The sequence below is a fragment of the Homarus americanus genome, unplaced genomic scaffold (genome assembly GCF_018991925.1).
Source record: "Homarus americanus isolate GMGI-L3 unplaced genomic scaffold, GMGI_Hamer_2.0 scaffold32583, whole genome shotgun sequence".
Lineage (NCBI taxonomy): Eukaryota > Metazoa > Arthropoda > Malacostraca > Decapoda > Nephropidae > Homarus > Homarus americanus.
The window spans coordinates 16,720,941-16,739,176 of NW_024713129.1; the positions used below are offsets into that span (position 1 = coordinate 16,720,941).

At 38.3% G+C, this 18,236-nt stretch overlaps 1 protein-coding gene across 8 annotated transcripts in view; it reads left to right on the plus strand.

The window, feature by feature from the left end:
- LOC121868730 overlaps positions 1-18,236 on the plus strand; it is a 116,213-nt gene that overhangs the window by 53,026 nt on the left and 44,951 nt on the right. For 6 of the 8 annotated variants that reach the window (XR_006089445.1, XM_042369602.1, XM_042369635.1 and 3 more), the window contains exons 2-9: positions 2,397-2,548; positions 3,264-4,082; positions 4,309-4,461; positions 4,556-4,811; positions 12,279-12,542; positions 12,677-12,907; positions 15,588-15,814; positions 16,886-17,419. Coding sequence is in view for 7 of the 8 variants with exons in the window: in XM_042369602.1 (XP_042225536.1) it covers positions 2,445-2,548; positions 3,264-4,082; positions 4,309-4,461; positions 4,556-4,811; positions 12,279-12,542; positions 12,677-12,907; positions 15,588-15,814; positions 16,886-17,419 (2,588 nt within the window). In the remaining variant the exon portion in view is untranslated. Of the gene's footprint in view, positions 1-1,293; positions 1,356-2,396; positions 2,549-3,263; positions 4,083-4,308; positions 4,462-4,555; positions 4,812-12,278; positions 12,543-12,676; positions 12,908-15,587; positions 15,815-16,885; positions 17,420-18,236 lie in introns of all 8 variants that reach the window. The other 2 variants (XM_042369610.1, XM_042369627.1) reach the window with 2 other exon arrangements.

Here is an 18,236-nt window from a genome sequence, read left to right on the forward strand (position 1 = left end):
CGACAACTTATGTTTTATTGCTTTAAGATGCGACCAGAATAATATCTGAACACGACTAGTTATCGTGTGTTCTTTTTACATCTGAAACTAAGTTTTGATCGCTTAAACGTTTTGCATGTGACTTAAGGCGTTTTAAGATGCACGGAATAGCTGACGCGTTAGCTATCCCAGACTGTCATTAAAAAATGCGACTTTTGTACCGCGTCTTTGAAAAATTGTGAAGAAAATATATAGAAGAATATGGAAAGAAAGACAATAAGGAAAAAAAGACAAACGGTCAATAACCATGGCTTGATCCATTTTTTATACAGGACGAGTGGAACAAGCTTAGCAACTTTGTAGTAAGTGCTGGAACGCTGGAAATTTTCAAAAGCAGGCTGGATGTATTCATGGATGATAGAGAGTGGGAGTAACTCTCGACAGGAGCTGCCATGCACAGGCCAACCGGCCTATTGCAGACTCCTTATGTTCTTATGTTCTTATGTTCTTAAAGGTGCTCCATTACGTACTGTATGTTCTCTCGTCTCGCGGCTACATTGTGTAGTTTACGGGTGTTCGCATATAATATACACGCAATACGACGAATTTCAGGTTCGTTGTCTTAATTTTTGACTTACAGGACTGTAAAAAACTCTTCACCCTTATTTAAAGTATCTTATGAGTAATGATATTAGAGTTTTATTCATATTTGAGTAATTATCAATATTGTTACACCAAAGTCACCAACTGCTAATAAATCGGACAGCGCCCACTTAAAAATGAGCTGAGCCAAAACTGGGTTCAACTAGGCGCAATTCTTTTCATTTTTTTTACGCCATACGTTTTGTTTTAGGTCCTATCCAATATACTACCGTATATAAAATTATTTGTTATTATTATATCACAGTTTTTCATTGCCTTACATGCCTTCAACTCTTCAATGTTAATCAAAATATTCTCCGTAAGTGGCCATGATCCGCGTATTTTCAGTGGGAGAAATCGCTGATTGGTTGTCGGCTATTTGGGCCGCTTTGGCGCTGCACAAGGCCTGATCGAGGTTTTAGCTTTTCCCTCTGAATGTGCCATGTGCATAAGTCAAAGGCAGCGTCTGCGCATACAGAATAGCTAACTCGTTAGCTAATCCGTGAATAAAAAACGCCTTACAATAAACGCCTTTAATGTCCAAGATTTCTTCCTTATGTAATAAGATCCAGTATAATTGGTAGAAATGAGTTAACTTGGAGGGTAGATGTAACTAGTTGCCAGGGACTGTGGATGGAACAAATAAATTAAGATTTTTGTTTTCCTAATCAGGACCTGATCCACGGGATCTACGAGTAGACGCTAAATGCAGTATGATGCAAATAATAATAAAGGTAAAGTATATGAGGAATATAGCTACGTAAACCATTATTTTTTTTTTTGCATGGCACGTAAGGTTGTTGTACCATATACAGTACTACGTGATTCACTGGCATAAATCTAAATTACATTCTTTCCCACCACATCCCCATGATCAAACTCAAGGGATCCTGGTAATATTTTGTCTATTGATTTTTTTTATGGAGATCTGAAATCCACTTAAGTTTTAATGTGGTACTGTATAACCCTTTTATAAGGTACAGCGATCCTTGGGCATTTCCAGTGCACCCAGCTGTAGTTGGGGGACTAAACTTTACAGATGGGAAAGTCGCACTTCATCGAATTCATCCATTTGTACTTAAGGCTTTGCATACAGTGTTGTGTATCCACACTGTCCCTAATGGACCATTATACTTGTGGGGCCCACTTTTACCCCTGTGTAATTATAGTTGTGTACCATGTATTAAAAGAATTTTATGACCAGGGTACAGAATGTGAGATTAATTGGGGAGAGGATCGCGTATGGGGGATATCTCGTGTTTAGTCTGCCCGCCCATATTAAGTTCCTTTATGTTTATAACCAAAGAAAGGCCTCAAGCATCTAAATGAATTTTCGTACTTAACCTCATTTCATGGCATCTCGGGTGTTTTAATTATCCAAATTTTACAGTGCTAATTACCAGTTATGGCCCCTGTTTTACATGGAAACTTTAACAGAGGCATACATCACCTTCACTGTTGATAGTCAACTCTGAGGTCCTTACACTCATTACTTTGTTTTCATTTAACTTTTTTGTGAAGTTTGATATTCAAATAGTTATTTAGTTTATTCTTTATTGTGGTAAAACTACAATACACATGTACAAGAAAAAGACATTTGTAAAGGGTAGAATATCCTTTGGAATTGAGCATTTTATTGTTATTGTTTTTATGGGACAGTTATTATGCATGTGTATGGTAACTGCCCTATGATCTTTATGATATGAACAACATGTGAGTGTAATATAGTTTTCATTCGGTTAAATTGACATCATATTGACATCATTTTGTTTCAGGGTGTGTAATGATGGCTCGGCTTGGTGGGGAGGGAAGGTAGCAGCGGCATGTCACTGGTGGTACACAAGCTGGTGCTTAGTCCTGGTGGGGCCACCACCAACACACAGCCTCCCACCCATCATGTCACCCTCTCTGCTTACACGCACCCTCGGTTAGTGGCAATCCCCAAGTATTGTGTGTACAGTATGTATTTCTGTTGACTCCCAAGGTGCATTACAGTCATTACATCACCATAGCCATTATTTATATCACTGTAATTTTGTTTTATATCTTGCAAGTTTTTAGATCTGTAGTTATAGTTCTCAAAACTTTTTTATCAGTATGGCACAATTTGTAGGAAAGGCAATTCTGAACATGGAGTATGGTGTCTACTGATTGATCATGCACTGTATATATATTTTTTTTAATTCAACAATTGTACTCAAAAATCATCAAACATAGATTTTGATTAAACAGAATATGGATTTGAGAGATATTTACTCATGTATTTAATGTACAGTAGTACATTAGCGGAATATACTGTACAGTATATGTAATAAGACTATAAACTCACCATTAGCAGTTTCATATACCAATACAGTGTTGTATTTTATCTTTAAGTTAAAGGCCCATATAGCTTTAAACATTACTGTCAATAAATTTTCATCTGTTTTTGCATGCAAATTAAGTTAAAAAATTTTGTACGTGAAATTAACACTTCAATCATAAGTAAAATACAGTACATGGTAGCTGATATATACCTGAATATTGCTGGACCCAGTTTGACTTTTAAATGTTTGTGGCAAGTGATATGCAATTTATTACTGCACTAGTGTTTGTGTGTGTGTATTAAACTCTTGAAAGTAAAAACAATTTCATTTTTCCAGGTCAAATGTTTCAGACACTATGGGTCGAGTGTTGGATGGCCCATCCAGTGGTTCCATGAGCACACCACCCTCTTCCTCTTCTCCCTACTCAACCTCCTCATCCTCATCTTCCTCTTCGAAGCACAGTTCTACATATAATTTACCCTTTGTGCTTCAAGACCATAATTATGGTGCTCCTCCTCCTCCAACTCCACCTCAGTCCCCACCTCCCCTACCATCTTCATCAGGATCATCTGTGTACCACCACCCCTCTCAATACTTGCATCAACCCCATCACCAGCACAACCCCCAGCCTCACCAGTCTAATCATCCTCACAGTTTACAGCAACATACCCAACAAAATACAAATAATCTATATCATTCTCAACACAAACAGCAATACCATAATCACCCTCAGCAAGCCACCTCTCATGTCAATCCTTCCCCTAGACTAGGGATTATTACTTCATCAGGTCCTTCTGTCTCCGTGTCTGGCTTGTTGACTTCTCATCCAATTAATACAATGCCACCTCACCGCCAACAATTTATGCCACACCCTAAGACAAGCATTTTCCCATCACCTCACATCCCCCCACCTCCAGTAGAGTTACACCAGTCCCCACCTACCATCACAGGCCCCCCATCCTCAACCACTGGGGCAGAAACAGATGATGATTCACGTATGAGTGATCGAAGTTCATCTGTTGGACCATCTGGAGAAGAAACTGAAACTGCACCTGAGGGAGAAGGTGATGAACAACCTGTAGATGACTCCATTACTCGATGTGTCTGTGATTTTTCCCATGATGATGGATACATGATCCAGTGTGATAGATGTTTGTAAGTAAGCCATTTTTATGTTATTGATACTTTAATGTTAAGCTGGGGATCAGTTTTTTAAGATTTTTTACCTGAGAAATAATTTGAACTTGGATAACCTGGGGTTTTAATGTTGGGTGATGGAGTACATGTAGAATTTACATTTATATGCCAGGAGTGATATTGATATTCTTTGCACGTAAATAAAATTTCAATCTAAAATAATTTAATTACTGTTATTTTATAGTGTCTGGCAACATGTAGACTGCATGGAAATAGACCGGGACAATATTCCTGATGAGTACCTGTGTGAAGCATGTGATCTTAGACCTATAGATCGCTTCAAAGCTCGAGCACTGCAGATTCGCAGAAGACAAGAAATTAAGGCTCACCTTGCCAGGTTGGTTTACAATTTTTCTATCATTCTAACAATCAAATCTCTGCAATATGTGATAGTTTTAATGATGTTGAATTTCTCTGTATATTGCTAAAAGTTCTTTCCGTTTTAGATTGTCTTCTTCAGACTCTGACGACAATATCCCAATGTCTAGTAAAGGGCGAGGAACTTTAGGGAAGATTCCAGAAAGAAAGGTTGTAAAGAAAAAGAAGGTGAAACAAATAAAAGACATGAAGAATGGACGCAAGGGTTCACTGTCGCTGTTGAAGAAAAGTAATGTTGTCACCACTAGCAACAACAATATAATTCCAGGCATGGAAGATAAGGAAAGAAGAATGCTTGTAAAAAGAAGAGTATGTATAAACTTTTAAGTGTTTTTGACCTTTTTTTTATGAAGATTATTTATATATTTATTTGGTATGTGGCGGAATGAAAGTTATTAAGTAGATATGAAAAGGTGGCAGAATAGTTGTACTTTATTTCTTTACTGATAAAGAAAAATTATTCCTCATTCTATTTACCAATGTTAAAAATTTTAATCAGCTTTTTACTTATAGTAGAATAGTTAATCTTTATGCCCAAATCCATTTTAAATTGTTTTTTCTTTTGCTAAATTTTTTGTTTGCTCAATTTTTCTCCTCCCCAATTACATGCATTAACATTTTAAAAAATTTTGTCTCGCTTTCTTTAAATTTTTCCAGTGTGTATATTCCTATTCCTGTTATGACTCAGGAATAAAGTTTGTGTTGCTGCTTCCACACTCTACATTTATCCATTTTATAAGTATCCTGTACAGTGAACCTTCACTTTACGTGGTCAATTGAACCCACGGCGGCCCGCGTAAAGTGAGAAACGCGTAAAGTGAACAGCATAACATATGGGATTAATTGAAATAGAGACTGGGCTGACCCCCAAACTCCACTTTTTCAGACACAATACCTACGTTGTAGTAAAAATAACTTCTTAATTTTATGATGGTATGCACACACAATAATTAAGAGAAATATCAATAATATTAGGTTTTTTAACACTTACATTAGTAGAAAAGATGGCTGGGCACACGGGGGGTTGGTTCCGAGGCAGAGGGCAGATTATTGGCCCTCACCTGTATCACTTGTATCAATTGTATCACCATCCACCACAGAGGCTTGCAGGACCTCTTTGTCAAACCCCTCAAAGTCCATATAAGTCCATATCCTCACTATCATTATCACTATCACTGACTTGGGCCGGCTGTGGTAGGTGGCGGGTGAAGAACTCGGTAATGTTTTGATGACTGGGCGACCTTGTGCGCACCCTGCTCGTGCCGCTCGCCGCGTAAAAGGGTACACACACCGTGGAAAGTGAGCATTCCGTGTTCGGCAGGGTACCGCGTAAACGTGGAAACGCATAAAGTGGGACCGCGTAAAGCGAGGGTTGACTGTATATTCGTTTGGAGAACAATTAAGGGACTTGCTGTTCAAGACCATCCATCTTCATGTTTGTATGATTGTGTGTATGTACTGTACATACTGAAGCCTAACTATTGTATCTAGTTCATCAAATATGACCTCTCTTTGCCTCTAAAATTTTTCTCTGTGGCTTTATGTTAATGAATTTGTACAGGAGACCACTTAGAAATTCCATATGCATACTAAAACTCAATGACCCTCTTTCCTGGAAGTTGAAGGAAATATATTTTAATTACTGTAGTATGTGCATGAGTAGGTATGTTCACCTGTCTCTCCCACTTGGCATTTAATAGTCTTCACTGAAGGTTATTCACTCAATACCAAATTTTTTTGATATAAAGTAACGTTATAAATAAAATGTTAAATTGGGTAGGGAGAAGTTAATAGTTGAAGGGATAGACTAAAAGTAATTCAGTTCTAGATATTGTGATATATTAGTAGGGAGAGAAATGCAGTCATTATTAATACCCAAAAGACAAATTGTAAAATGTCTTGGTGCCACTGCTGAATTTTTTGCACCCTTATCAACACACCAACATTTCCAGGTCCATTTTCATGACATCTGATGGTAGATATTTTACCTCACAGTAATGAAATACACCACATAAATTACCAATACATGACAGTGACTCTTGTTACAGACAGGCCAACACAAAATTAAATTGCAGATATTGGTAGATAGTTAATTTCATTGACCTCAAAAAGGGGCATCAATATCTTCCTCCAATTTAGAGTTACAGTAATCAGTGTAGTGATTGGAAACTGTTTTGTAGCAAAAGTCTGTTCCCATAAGGCAATTCAAAAAAATTAACAAGGTTATGGTTTCAATTATAAATTACAAATCATAGGGAAATAGGTACATTATTACTGTTATAGTCTCATTAAAAAATATAACCCTATGATTGTTCCTCCATGAAATTCTGCCCATGCCAATGTAGGTCTTCATTGTTCCAGTAATCATAATTGTGATGATTTACTGTTCTGTTGAAAATTAAAACAAGCCCCGTCCATTAAATCAGATACAGTGGTCCTTCGGTTAACGAACACAATTCGTTCCAGAAGGTCGTTCGTTAACCGAAACCATTGTTTCAATGGGATTTTGGGTAATTGGTTCGTTATCCGAAACCATTGTTTCAATGGGGTTTTGGGTAATTGGTTCCAGCTCACCGAAAATTACACACTAACTAAAAATAAATGCAGTAAAGTACACTTACTTTGAGGTGTGCATGTAGAAGGCTCCTGGTTGATGATGATGATGATGATGATGGGAATTAGAATGGGGGTGGAGGAGAAGAGAAGGCATTGGGGTGGAAGAGAAGCCACCCCATGTTGCCATTTCACCCATAAAATTTTAGTTCACTTGGTGTAATTCAAGATTATTTTCTTTAAATCAACACTGCACTGCATTATATATTGTCAATATGTAAAATAAACTTCAGAATGACCAATAATTGTACTGTAAAAACGTAAAAATAGTTTATGTTCAAGAGAGTCTCCAGCAAGAAGCTTCCTCCACTGAGCAGGGACACACACTGACGCCTTTTTGGGTGAGTCAAGTGGCTGTTTGGCGCGCTAAAAACTAGTTCCCTGTACTTCAGTTATGTTAAATAATTGTTAAAATGACTAAAAACTTTTATATCAGACTTGGAAAATTATTGAATAGTACAACCTTCTTGATATTTACTCAAATGGTAACGAATTTAAGCCCTAAAACCGATTACTGTATTGGCGGACTAATACTACAGCTGGTGAGCAGGCAAAAGCAGGCGAAAACATGTTGGGAAAAATTCGTAAGGAATTCTTTAACCGAAATTTTTTCGTGAACCGAAGTGAAGAATCTTATGGAAGGTAATTCGTTAACCGAAATTTCGTTAACCGAGGCGTTCGTTAACCGAGGGATCACTGTAATGGAAATTTTTTTTCAAACATTTTACCTTCCATCAATCTTTCCTATAGCTATGTCCTCTGTGTATCCATGCTGCTGTTGGATGAGGATCCTTTATCCAAATAACCTTGGGGCTGATTTCTTCAATATCTGTACTGTAGGTTTTGGTAATGCTTGATTTGATGTACTGTACTGTCATAACACTGTAGACAAAACATTTGGAGGATGGCTGATATTCAGGACTTGTTTTAATGCATAAAATACAAATCTGCTAGGGGAACACAGGAAAACACTCTTCAGAACTATTTATGAAGTAGATCACATAAAGCAAATAAATTAAAAATTATAAATCTACCCTAGGTTCATTTCATTAGGTTACATTTTGTTTGGCATCATAAGTGACTTCAGCATTCCCCTTTCTCTTGATCGTAATCTGATTTTGCTTTACATATTTATTAAAATGAATATACTGTACACAGGTACAGCTCTTCCCCGACTTACGACCTATTCGACTTACGACCACCCGGACATACGACTGCCTCAGTTGTACCAAACTTTTGTAAAATTACGTATTTTCGAGTCCCAACGTCAGTGATTGCGCTGTGTACTGACAAAAATTTTGCTTGTAATTTAAAATGGCTGGCAAGCTTAAAAGTGAGAGTTTTGTGGGGCTGAGAAGAAAAAAAAGAGACTCATTTTAGATTTTCTATGTATTATTTAAGCATTTTCGACTTACGACTTGGATTTGGGTCCCTAACCCCGTTGTAAGTTGGGGAAGAGCTGTATATGAATGTCAAAAATATCAAATTATAAAATAGCAGAGTTTAACTGAACTTGTATCTGTGTGAGTGGTTGGCTGAGAAAATCAGCATGGTTGAGTGGTCTACAAATATACAAACACTGCTATTTTGAAAATGCAAATGAATAAACTCTTCCTCTAAGAATTCTTATCTTGACTTTCTCCACCTTGTAATCACTTAGACACCTTTAGCTGCGATCCCTGCCTTGTACATAGGTTAGTGGATGGGCAGCAATCAGGTTAGTGGATATGTCTACAGTTGATAGTAGGTTCCCTTCGACAAAGTGGTGACTCTAAACTCTTCTTGGCTTGGTATCCAGTGCTTGACAGTCTATCTTTTGGTAATTTTATGCCAAGTCACAAGATTGGTCACTTCACTTTTCTGTCCAAATTTATGGCTTTATACACGACAGTCTTAATAGTTATTTGTCTGCTTGAACATTAATATGTCACACTTGCCTGTTGCTTCCTTCTTTCATTATTATACACTAGTTTTGCTGTCACTAGTACATATCCTTTTGGCAAAAGTGTTCATTTCCTTCAAAATAATTTGTAATTTCTGTATTTGTAATATACATGTACATGAATAATATACAAAATTTTGAGAAAGAGGATGGTAAATATTGCTGTACAGTACGTATTACCATGCACATAAATACAGTATTTGTGTATTCAGCATCCAAGGTTGTGAACTTCCTCTTTACTGTCTTATTACAGAATATATATATATATATATATATATATATATATATATATATATATATATATATATATATATATATATATATATATATATATATATATATATATATATATATATATATATATATATATATTCTGTAATAAGACAGAAAAGAGGAATGTAGTCAGCTGACTGCACACGGGGCCCCCATAATTTTCTAATTATACATGGAGGCTACATTAAATGGATGAAGCAGAGGAGGAGACAGGGCTGGGTGGGTCTTTAATGTCGCTTTCTTCAGACAGGTTAATGTACAGGGGAAACTTGCTGGTTGAAGGTATTGGATCATCTTTAGGGAGTGAAGAGGCAGCACTGGTGGGGTGTGAGGAGACAGGAATGGGGGACTTCTTAAAATATATGTCCAATTTAGACTGCACAATTTGCTTTTTCTTTTCATTATAAATCTCCCTGTAGCAAGCAAGTGTATCTTGGACCATTCTGTCAACTCTGGCAAAACGCTCAACATTTTTATCCTTTCCGTCAAACATTTGCATCCCCTTATTAATTGTAGCAAATGCCTCTGCCATTTGCTTCACTGAAAAATTTTTGGAGGGTGCAGGTTCTTCTTCTACATTTAGACTCTCTTCTTCCTCTGCATTTTTCTGTGCTTCCAGTTCAATAAGGTCCTCGTTACTTAGCTCTTCTGCTACACTTTCAACCAACTGCTCAACATCTTCATTATCAATTTCTAACTAAGCTGTTTACCCAACTCCACTATCTTGTTACTAATCTCAGAAATTACTTCATCTTCATTAAATCCTCTGAAACTGTTCACATATCTTTTCAGGACTTTCTACCATATTCCATTCATGCACTGACCTGTAACCTCATCCCATGCTGCACTAATGTCCTTTATACATTTCAAAATGTTGTAGCCCTTTCAAAATTCTCTGAGCGTTTTCTCACCTTCCGTAGCAGCAACAGCCTGAGCGAAGGTCGTACGTAAATAATTCGCTTTAAAAGCAGCAATAGCACCTTGATCCATGGGTTGGATGATAGAGGTAGTGTTAGGTGGAATGTAGACTACCTTAACATCAGGGTGCATGTCGTCCAGGTGTGGTGGGTGTCCTGGAGCATTATCCAAAATTAACAAAATCTTGGATGCAATCCCTTGTTGCAGACAATACTCCTTGGCTCGTGAAATGAAACAAGTCATGAACCAATCCTCAAACAGTACTAGGGTCATCCATGCTTTCTTGTTACTGCCATAAAACACTGGCAGTGTGTGCTTGCTGTCATGTTTAAAAGCTTTAACTTGAAACCAGCTACATTCCCCCCCCAACAGAAGTGTGATTCGGTCCTTGAATGTCTTGAATCCTGGCATTGTTTTCGCCTCTTTGTGGATGTATGTCTATTCAGGCATGTGCTTCCATGATAAGCTAGTTTCATCCACATTAAATATTTGCTCAGGCAAATAATTTCCCTCCACAATGACACGATCTAGCTCCTCCTTAAAAGCTTCGGCAGCACCCACATCAGCACTTGTTGCCTCTCCACTCCCCTTTACACTATGCAAACTGTAGCGGATCTTAAACCTTTGGAACCACCCATGACTTGCTGTGAAGGTTTGGTCGCTCTCATCTCCTGTCTGCTCCTTCAGGCTTTCGAAAAGGCTTCTTGCCTTAGCCTGTAGGGTTAGAAGGCTTAAGGGTACACGCTTTTGTATCTGGTCTTCCATCCACTTCACAAGTAATTTTTTCATCTCATGAATAGGACCTTGTCTTTTTTTCATTATTATAGTTCCCTTCATAGGTGCGGATCCTTTCACTTCCTCACAAATACGTTCCTTGTCCTTCAAAATAGTAGATATGGTCGAGTGCGAGAAGGCTAGGTCGTGTGAAATGGTTGCTACTGTTTTTCCATTTTCATACTGCATTATTCTCATAATTTTTGTCTCAAAAGTAATTGACTGTCTCCTTTTCTTCTGAGCACCACCAGCACTCTCACTTCTACGCTTGCCAGTCATTCTAAAGTGAATTAGATACGAAAATAATGTCAGTACACAGCGCGATCACTATCGTTAACAATGACAGCCAAACACCAGCAAAGCGCTCTAAGGCGTGGGTGCTGTAGCCACGAGGCGGCGCGATCCAGCCCACGCGACGCTCTCGTACGGGATGGAAACGTTTCGGTCTAGAAAATATGTGCGTCATTTGAAAATTTTTTGGTACAACTGCGGTGGTCGTACCGACTGAGGCTGGTCGTAAGTGCGGGTGGTCGTAGGTCGAGTATGTCATAAGTCCAAGGAGTATATATACAGCTATTCTTCGACTTACGACCGCCCCAGTCGTACCAAATTTTTTTTCAAATTACGTATTTTCGAGTCCTGATTTTAGTGATTGCGCTGTGTACTGACACAATTTTCGTTTGTAATTCCCTTTAAAATGGCTGGCATGCTTAAAAGTGAGAGTTTTGTGGTGCTGAGAAGAAAAAGAGACCCCAATTTTAGATTTTCTATGTATTATCTTCGCATTTACGATTTACGACCAATACGACTTACGACTTGAATTGGGTCCCTAACCCACTCGTAAGTCGAGGAGCAGCTGTGTGTGTGTGTGTGTACATATATATATATATATATATATATATATATATATATATATATATATATATATATATATATATATATATATATATATATATATATATATATATATATATATATATATATATATATATATATATATATATATATATATATATATATATATATATATATATATATATATATACAGTATATCAGTACACTTAAAATTTTTTTTTTCAATATTCATAAATATAAGGAGTGAAAAGTTTTTGTACAACTGTGTAATATAATTTATATAATTTATTTATTTCATCTCATGTGTCATACACATAGCCAAAATTATAATAAGTTTTGCTTTCAGTTATAAATTTTTATATACAGTAATTCATTAATGAGTTTTCCATGGTTAATTGCAGCGGAAAAGCAGTAGTATGAGTGGTGGAGAAGGTGTAAGTGATGACTCCAACAGTGGTCCAGTTGAGAGACTACGGGCATGGGTAGAGGGCTATGAGGTGGCAGTTACAAACCACTATTCCCCAGAACTTCGTGCCAGGGTTCATGCTGCTCGCATTAATGGCGTGTCTCCTGACTTAAGAGCTTCCACACAAGGAGCAGTTCTGGGTCACCGGTGCAAAGTTGTTGAGAATCCCCATCCACTCTTTGATGTGTTTGATTGTAAGGTACGATGTCTACACATTCTTTTTTATGCTACTTCTGCTCTTGTTTAAACAGCCTGTGCAATGTATAATCTACCTAACATGTGCAATTATGCACTTTGTTTGATAATTATTACAAAATCTCTTATTTTTCACAGATTCTCGTAGCAGCTACCAGATTATGTATAAATACAGCCATCACAGAGTTCCAAGGCAAGTACCTGTTGGCGTCACAATGGAATGCCCAGCAACCGGTGTCAGGCCAACCGTACCTGCCATATGTCTTACAGTACCACATGCCGAAGGAGGGCCTCACCGTTTGTGTCGATGCACGAACCTATGGTAATGATGCCAGGTTCACGCGAAGATCTTGTACACCTAATGCTGAGGTCAGTTTATACTCTTTGTGTTTTATGTTTTAAAGTAAAGTAGATATTGTATCAGCTGTGGAATATATCTATATTATATACATTTACTTGATTTTTCTTTTTATGGGATTTTGGCTTGTGGAAACATTGAGGTTAACTTATTAGAAAATACAGCAGCAAGTCCAATTATGATGAATTTTGAATTATGGAGGCCTTACTGTACTGTACTTTGAAAATATGAGGCACCGAGTGTGACAAGGTACCAAGCGCCAAAAAATCACAATTGAGAAAAATGCTCTTAAAGTTTGGAAAAATTCAAAATGACATAACTTTTGAACCAATGAAGATTTTGAGTTAATTCAAGTGGCAGTGTATAGAGCTCTTAAAGCTGATTTTGCAGATACTAAAGTCATATTGAAAAGATTGTTGATAGTAAAAATTGCATTGTTTTTGATGAGGTAGTTTTTGCAGTTTTCATTAATGTGCATTTTTGAGGTATAATTTTCATTACATGGAAGCAATAATGTATTAAGACCACACCAGAAAGTCAAAGGTCATTGTAATGTTTGCATAAAAGCGAACAATACAAGGTATTACCAATATTTTGACAATAGACAAAAAATGCAGGTACTTAAGTCTTAGTTATTATTAGAACAATTACAGTAAACAATGACTTGTATTACCAATATTACCACCCACCCTCACTCCAAGCCACCGCTTCCTCCCTCTGTTTCCCCCCTTTTGGTGCGATAAGACTCGTCACTCGGACAGGCTGGAACATGACACACCATGTGTCACCAGCCCTCACTCCCACCCTCCTCGCCCTCCCTCCTCTCTGTTTTGCTTATTTTTCTCCCAATGTCCCTCACTCCCTTCTTTCTGCCAATTGGAAAAAGAAAAAAAAGGTTTTAAGTGTTATTTCATAGCATTCCTATGATATTTTTGTAGAAACATGGACTCCTATTAGCTAAGAAACTGGAAAATAATGAGTCGCTGTGAGCGAAAGAGGCTATGGTTGGGGGGCTGTGGGCATTTGTCCCCCTCAGTCCGCCTCGAGGCGCAGATCACGCGCTGTAGAGATGCTTATATCTACCTTCACCAATATGGCTCTCAGCCTTACAAATACTGTACAGTGTAGTCTGCATTTACACGGTCAATTGAACCCGTGGAGGCCCGCGTAAAACGAGAAACGCGTAAATGAAATAACAGAATATATGGGATTAATTGAAATAGAGACTGGGCCGACCCCCAAACTCCACTTTTTCCGACACAATACGTACGTTGTAGTAAAAATAACATCTTAATTTTATGATGGTATGCACACACAATAAATAATTAAGAGAAATATCAATAATATTAGGTTTTTTAACACTTAATAATAAAAATAATAATAATAAACGGTTTATTGAAAAAGTTTGCAGCCCGAAGGCTGAAAATATACATTGGACATAAATGACTTATTACAGCTGGGTCGGCACACGTGGAAGGCGGCTGGTTCTGAGGCAGAGGGCAGATTACCATAGTTGCCCTCCGGTGAATCACTTTCACTTTCACTACTCGCAGAGGTTTGTAGGGCCTCCCAGACAAACCCCTCAAAGTCCATATCCTCACTGTCAATATCACTATCACTGACTCGGGCTGGCTGTGGTTGGTTGCGGGCAAGGAAGTCCTCAATACTACGTTGACGACTAGCATTGATGTTGTCGAGATAGATCTGGATATACGGCTCCATAACTTTCGTCAAATGGTTATTAGATGCTTCATACCGATGCTTGTCTGGGTTGTTGTCAAGGATGAGCTTAATTTTCTCCCCCAATTCGATGATTTTCTTCACATTATCATGGCTTGGTCCAGGTAATTCAATGTTTTTCTCTGGTGGTGGGGGTCGTGCAGAAGCCATTGTGAATTGTGAGGGGGGGAATAGTGGGCACAAGAGAGAACTGTATACGCGGGCTGAGAACAATGAGACAGGCCCTGCTAGGTCAGCGACTTCTACCCTCTGGTGGCAGGGCACGTCATGTTACATTAGACCAATCACAGCTAGCGGCTGAGGGAGGTAAGGATGCGTGGCCCAATCACAATCCGATACGTCATATGACATCAGCGATAATGTAAGAGCGGCCTTATGCCCACCACTCACCGCGTCGCTTCCCGCGTATGGCCAAGAATGGACCGCGTGGGTAAAAAATGGCGCGGCAGTCTGGACCCCTCCGGCCGCTCGCTGCGTAAATGACCAAATTTAGTGCGTAATTAAAGCATTTTCATTCTGGCAAGGCACCGCGTAAATGACCAAACACGTAAACAAAAGCCGCGTAAATGCAGACTATACAGTACTGTATTGCACTACTGGGAGTTTGTTTTTCTGCAGATAGAGGAAAGGTTGGGGGAGGGGGGATGGTGCTTGGCCCCTTATTGCACTCAGCACCTCATATTGTATGTAGATAGTTTTATAGTGCCATATGAAGAAATAAGGGGTTTTAATGAAGCAGTAAGCTAGATTTGAGTTTAATTTGAAATACATGTTACATTTATGTTATACAGAAATATGAAAAGTGGATATTGGGAGGAGTTTGCTGATACTATAAGAGTTGTTGATGGGTGCAACATAAGAATGGGCTAAGGTAGTAACAAATTAGTAAATTTGTTTAATTTTTATGAATATGGTATGAAACAAGTGAAATTAATCTTATTTGTCATGCAGGTACGACATGTGGTAGAAAGAGGATCCCTTCATTTATATTTAGTTGCAACAAGAGATATTGAGGAGGGTGAAGAGGTCACTTTAGCCTTGGAGACTGCGAATTCCAACCTGGAACTGATGTGTTGCTTGTCAGAAGAGCATGACTGCCAAGCTCCCCAGCCTTCAAAAGTTGAACAGACTTCTCCAGTGCCTACAACCCCTCATAAGAAAAATGGCCTCATCCTGAGGTAAGTTAATTTTAGGCTTCCAGTTGTTTTGTTGTTATTGATAGTAATTTGGTGGTGTTCCAGTGATCATCACTACTCTTGGATTAAGTGGTGGAGGAAGCAGTGAATTTTTTATTTTTTTTCATCATTTAGCAGTGATGAACTGTTTCCAGTACATGCATAACTTAACCTTTTTTTTTTATTGTTTAAATACTATGTAAAATAAAATACCTAGGCAACTCAAATTTAATAATATATTAGTAGACATTTTTTTTCTTAAAATGGAAGGAAATTTATCATTGGTACACTGCCATTTTATTTGTGTGCATTAACCCTCCTCGTCCTCCCCCCCTTTTCTTTTCCTTCTTTTCCTCCTCCACTGAACTGGAAGGTGTTCAGGAAATTTCATTCTTGGTTTGTTATTGTATAGCATGATACCATGAATAGAGAAATAAGAGAGCATTACAATGTAGGAAGGTGATAGTTAATCCTATGAAGGATTCTGAAGTAGGAAGATATATTGACAGATGTAAAGGCCCAAGAATCAACATAGATCATTTGACTGTTTCTGGGTGTGTTGTAGAAGGGAGGAAACGGGCTTTCAACCCAGGCAGTTTTTGCCAATTACAACAAACTATTTTTGGGTTGTGAGTGGTGTATGACATTCAAAGAGTGTGTCAGGGAAACACATTGAAGTGGTTTGGACACGGAAGATGATGCAGTGTGATAGAAATATAGTGTACTGTACAGTAGTGTGGTAAATTGCTGGGGAATTAATCAGCCCCCTGGAAGGAAAACGTGGAAGTGTGTTTAATGGAAAGGTCATATGAGAAAACAAGGGTAATGATAAGGCAAGAAAGGTATTAGGTAGGATGGTTTGGAGGCTATTCTTTAATTTCCCACACCTCACATCACCAAAGGGGGAACATGGCATCTGAAATAAAGATAAATAGGTGAAAAATTAAAAATTTTAGGCCTCTCTCATAAGTATTACTACATTATGTTTTAATTTGTTCCATAATGGAATTTAATGTACACGAGTTCAGACCCTAAATTTTAGTTTTATTAAATTTATATCTTTATTATTAACAGCAACAAGAAAACATTTAAAAAGCAGCAGTTACAGCTACAACTCCGCACTAGTAAAAGAACCACATCTACAGAAAGCCGCAATAGTGATAATGTTATCACACCCAGTGTAAATAGTACTCCAGTAACGCCTCTTAAACAGAGACGGGCATCAGGATGTGGCAAATCTCCTGCAAAGTCTCCTAGTGCATCTGTATCAAGTTCACCAGAAGACAGCGGGAAAGATTCAACTCTCAACACACCACCAACAGCTGCAACTACTCCTGAAATGCCTAAATGTATAGACAAACAGCAGCAACAGAAGATGACACGTGAAGAGCGCAAAATAGCTGCCTACATGAAAGCCTTTGAACGAATGGAGAAAGCTGCTCAACGAAGACAGGAGATGGAAAAAAAGAAGGAGGAAGATAAAGTCAAAGACCCAAAGGATAAGGATAAAAAACGTTGTGATGGAGAGGAGGAGGACTGGGAGAAAACTAGTAGTGCTGATGAGAGCGTGAGAAATACACCTGGTGCTGAGCGTAGTAGACGTAAAGGGTAAGTACAGTTATTGTTTGTAGATCTTATGGTTTGGACATACTGTACTTGTAAAGTTTTGAGGGATTTATTTTTATTAATATAGGCTAAAAAAACAAAAAAAGAAGGCTGCTGAACCACAATCCCCACTCCTCCACCTACCCACATTTTACAAGCACTCACCTGCAATAATTGGGGGAGGGGGGGGGGATAGGCCAAGCATAGATCTCCTCTTCTGTTGTCATTTATTCACACATAGTACTATAACAGTTGTGTTCTGTTATGGTGTTTCTAGCATCATCCATTAGCCCTCTGGTATTCCTGGTCATGGTCGGAAATCTCATCCCCTCGCAGTCTTTCAACGCAGGTTGCGTCAGTAACCGAAACGTTTTTTCCATTTTATTAAATGTTGGGTAGAGTGATCCAGACCCAAATTGCACCCTTAGAGATGCATATCTGCCAGCCCACGAAGCTAGTGGGCAGAACTTAGGTGGTTGATAGGGCCAGTCCACTGTTCCAGTGTTTCTGCTTACGGGAGGTGTGCTCTCGGTTTGAGATACGGCTGAGCAGGAGGGGTTGCGCGCTTAGCGATGCAATTTGCACTGAAAGACCATGAGAGGGTTAACATCTTACCCATCCCTGTAGAACACTTGATGTCATGCTTCTCCATCATTCACTCACACTTCTGTTTCCAGGATGTTTATCTCCTTCACTCATAGTTCATCATTCATCCTATCCTTCCATCTCATTTTTGGCTTTGTCTTTCCCTTGTTAATCCACCTTTGATTTTTTCTCCATATCAACTTGGCAAACCCTGGTAAGCTCTATGTCTGCACTT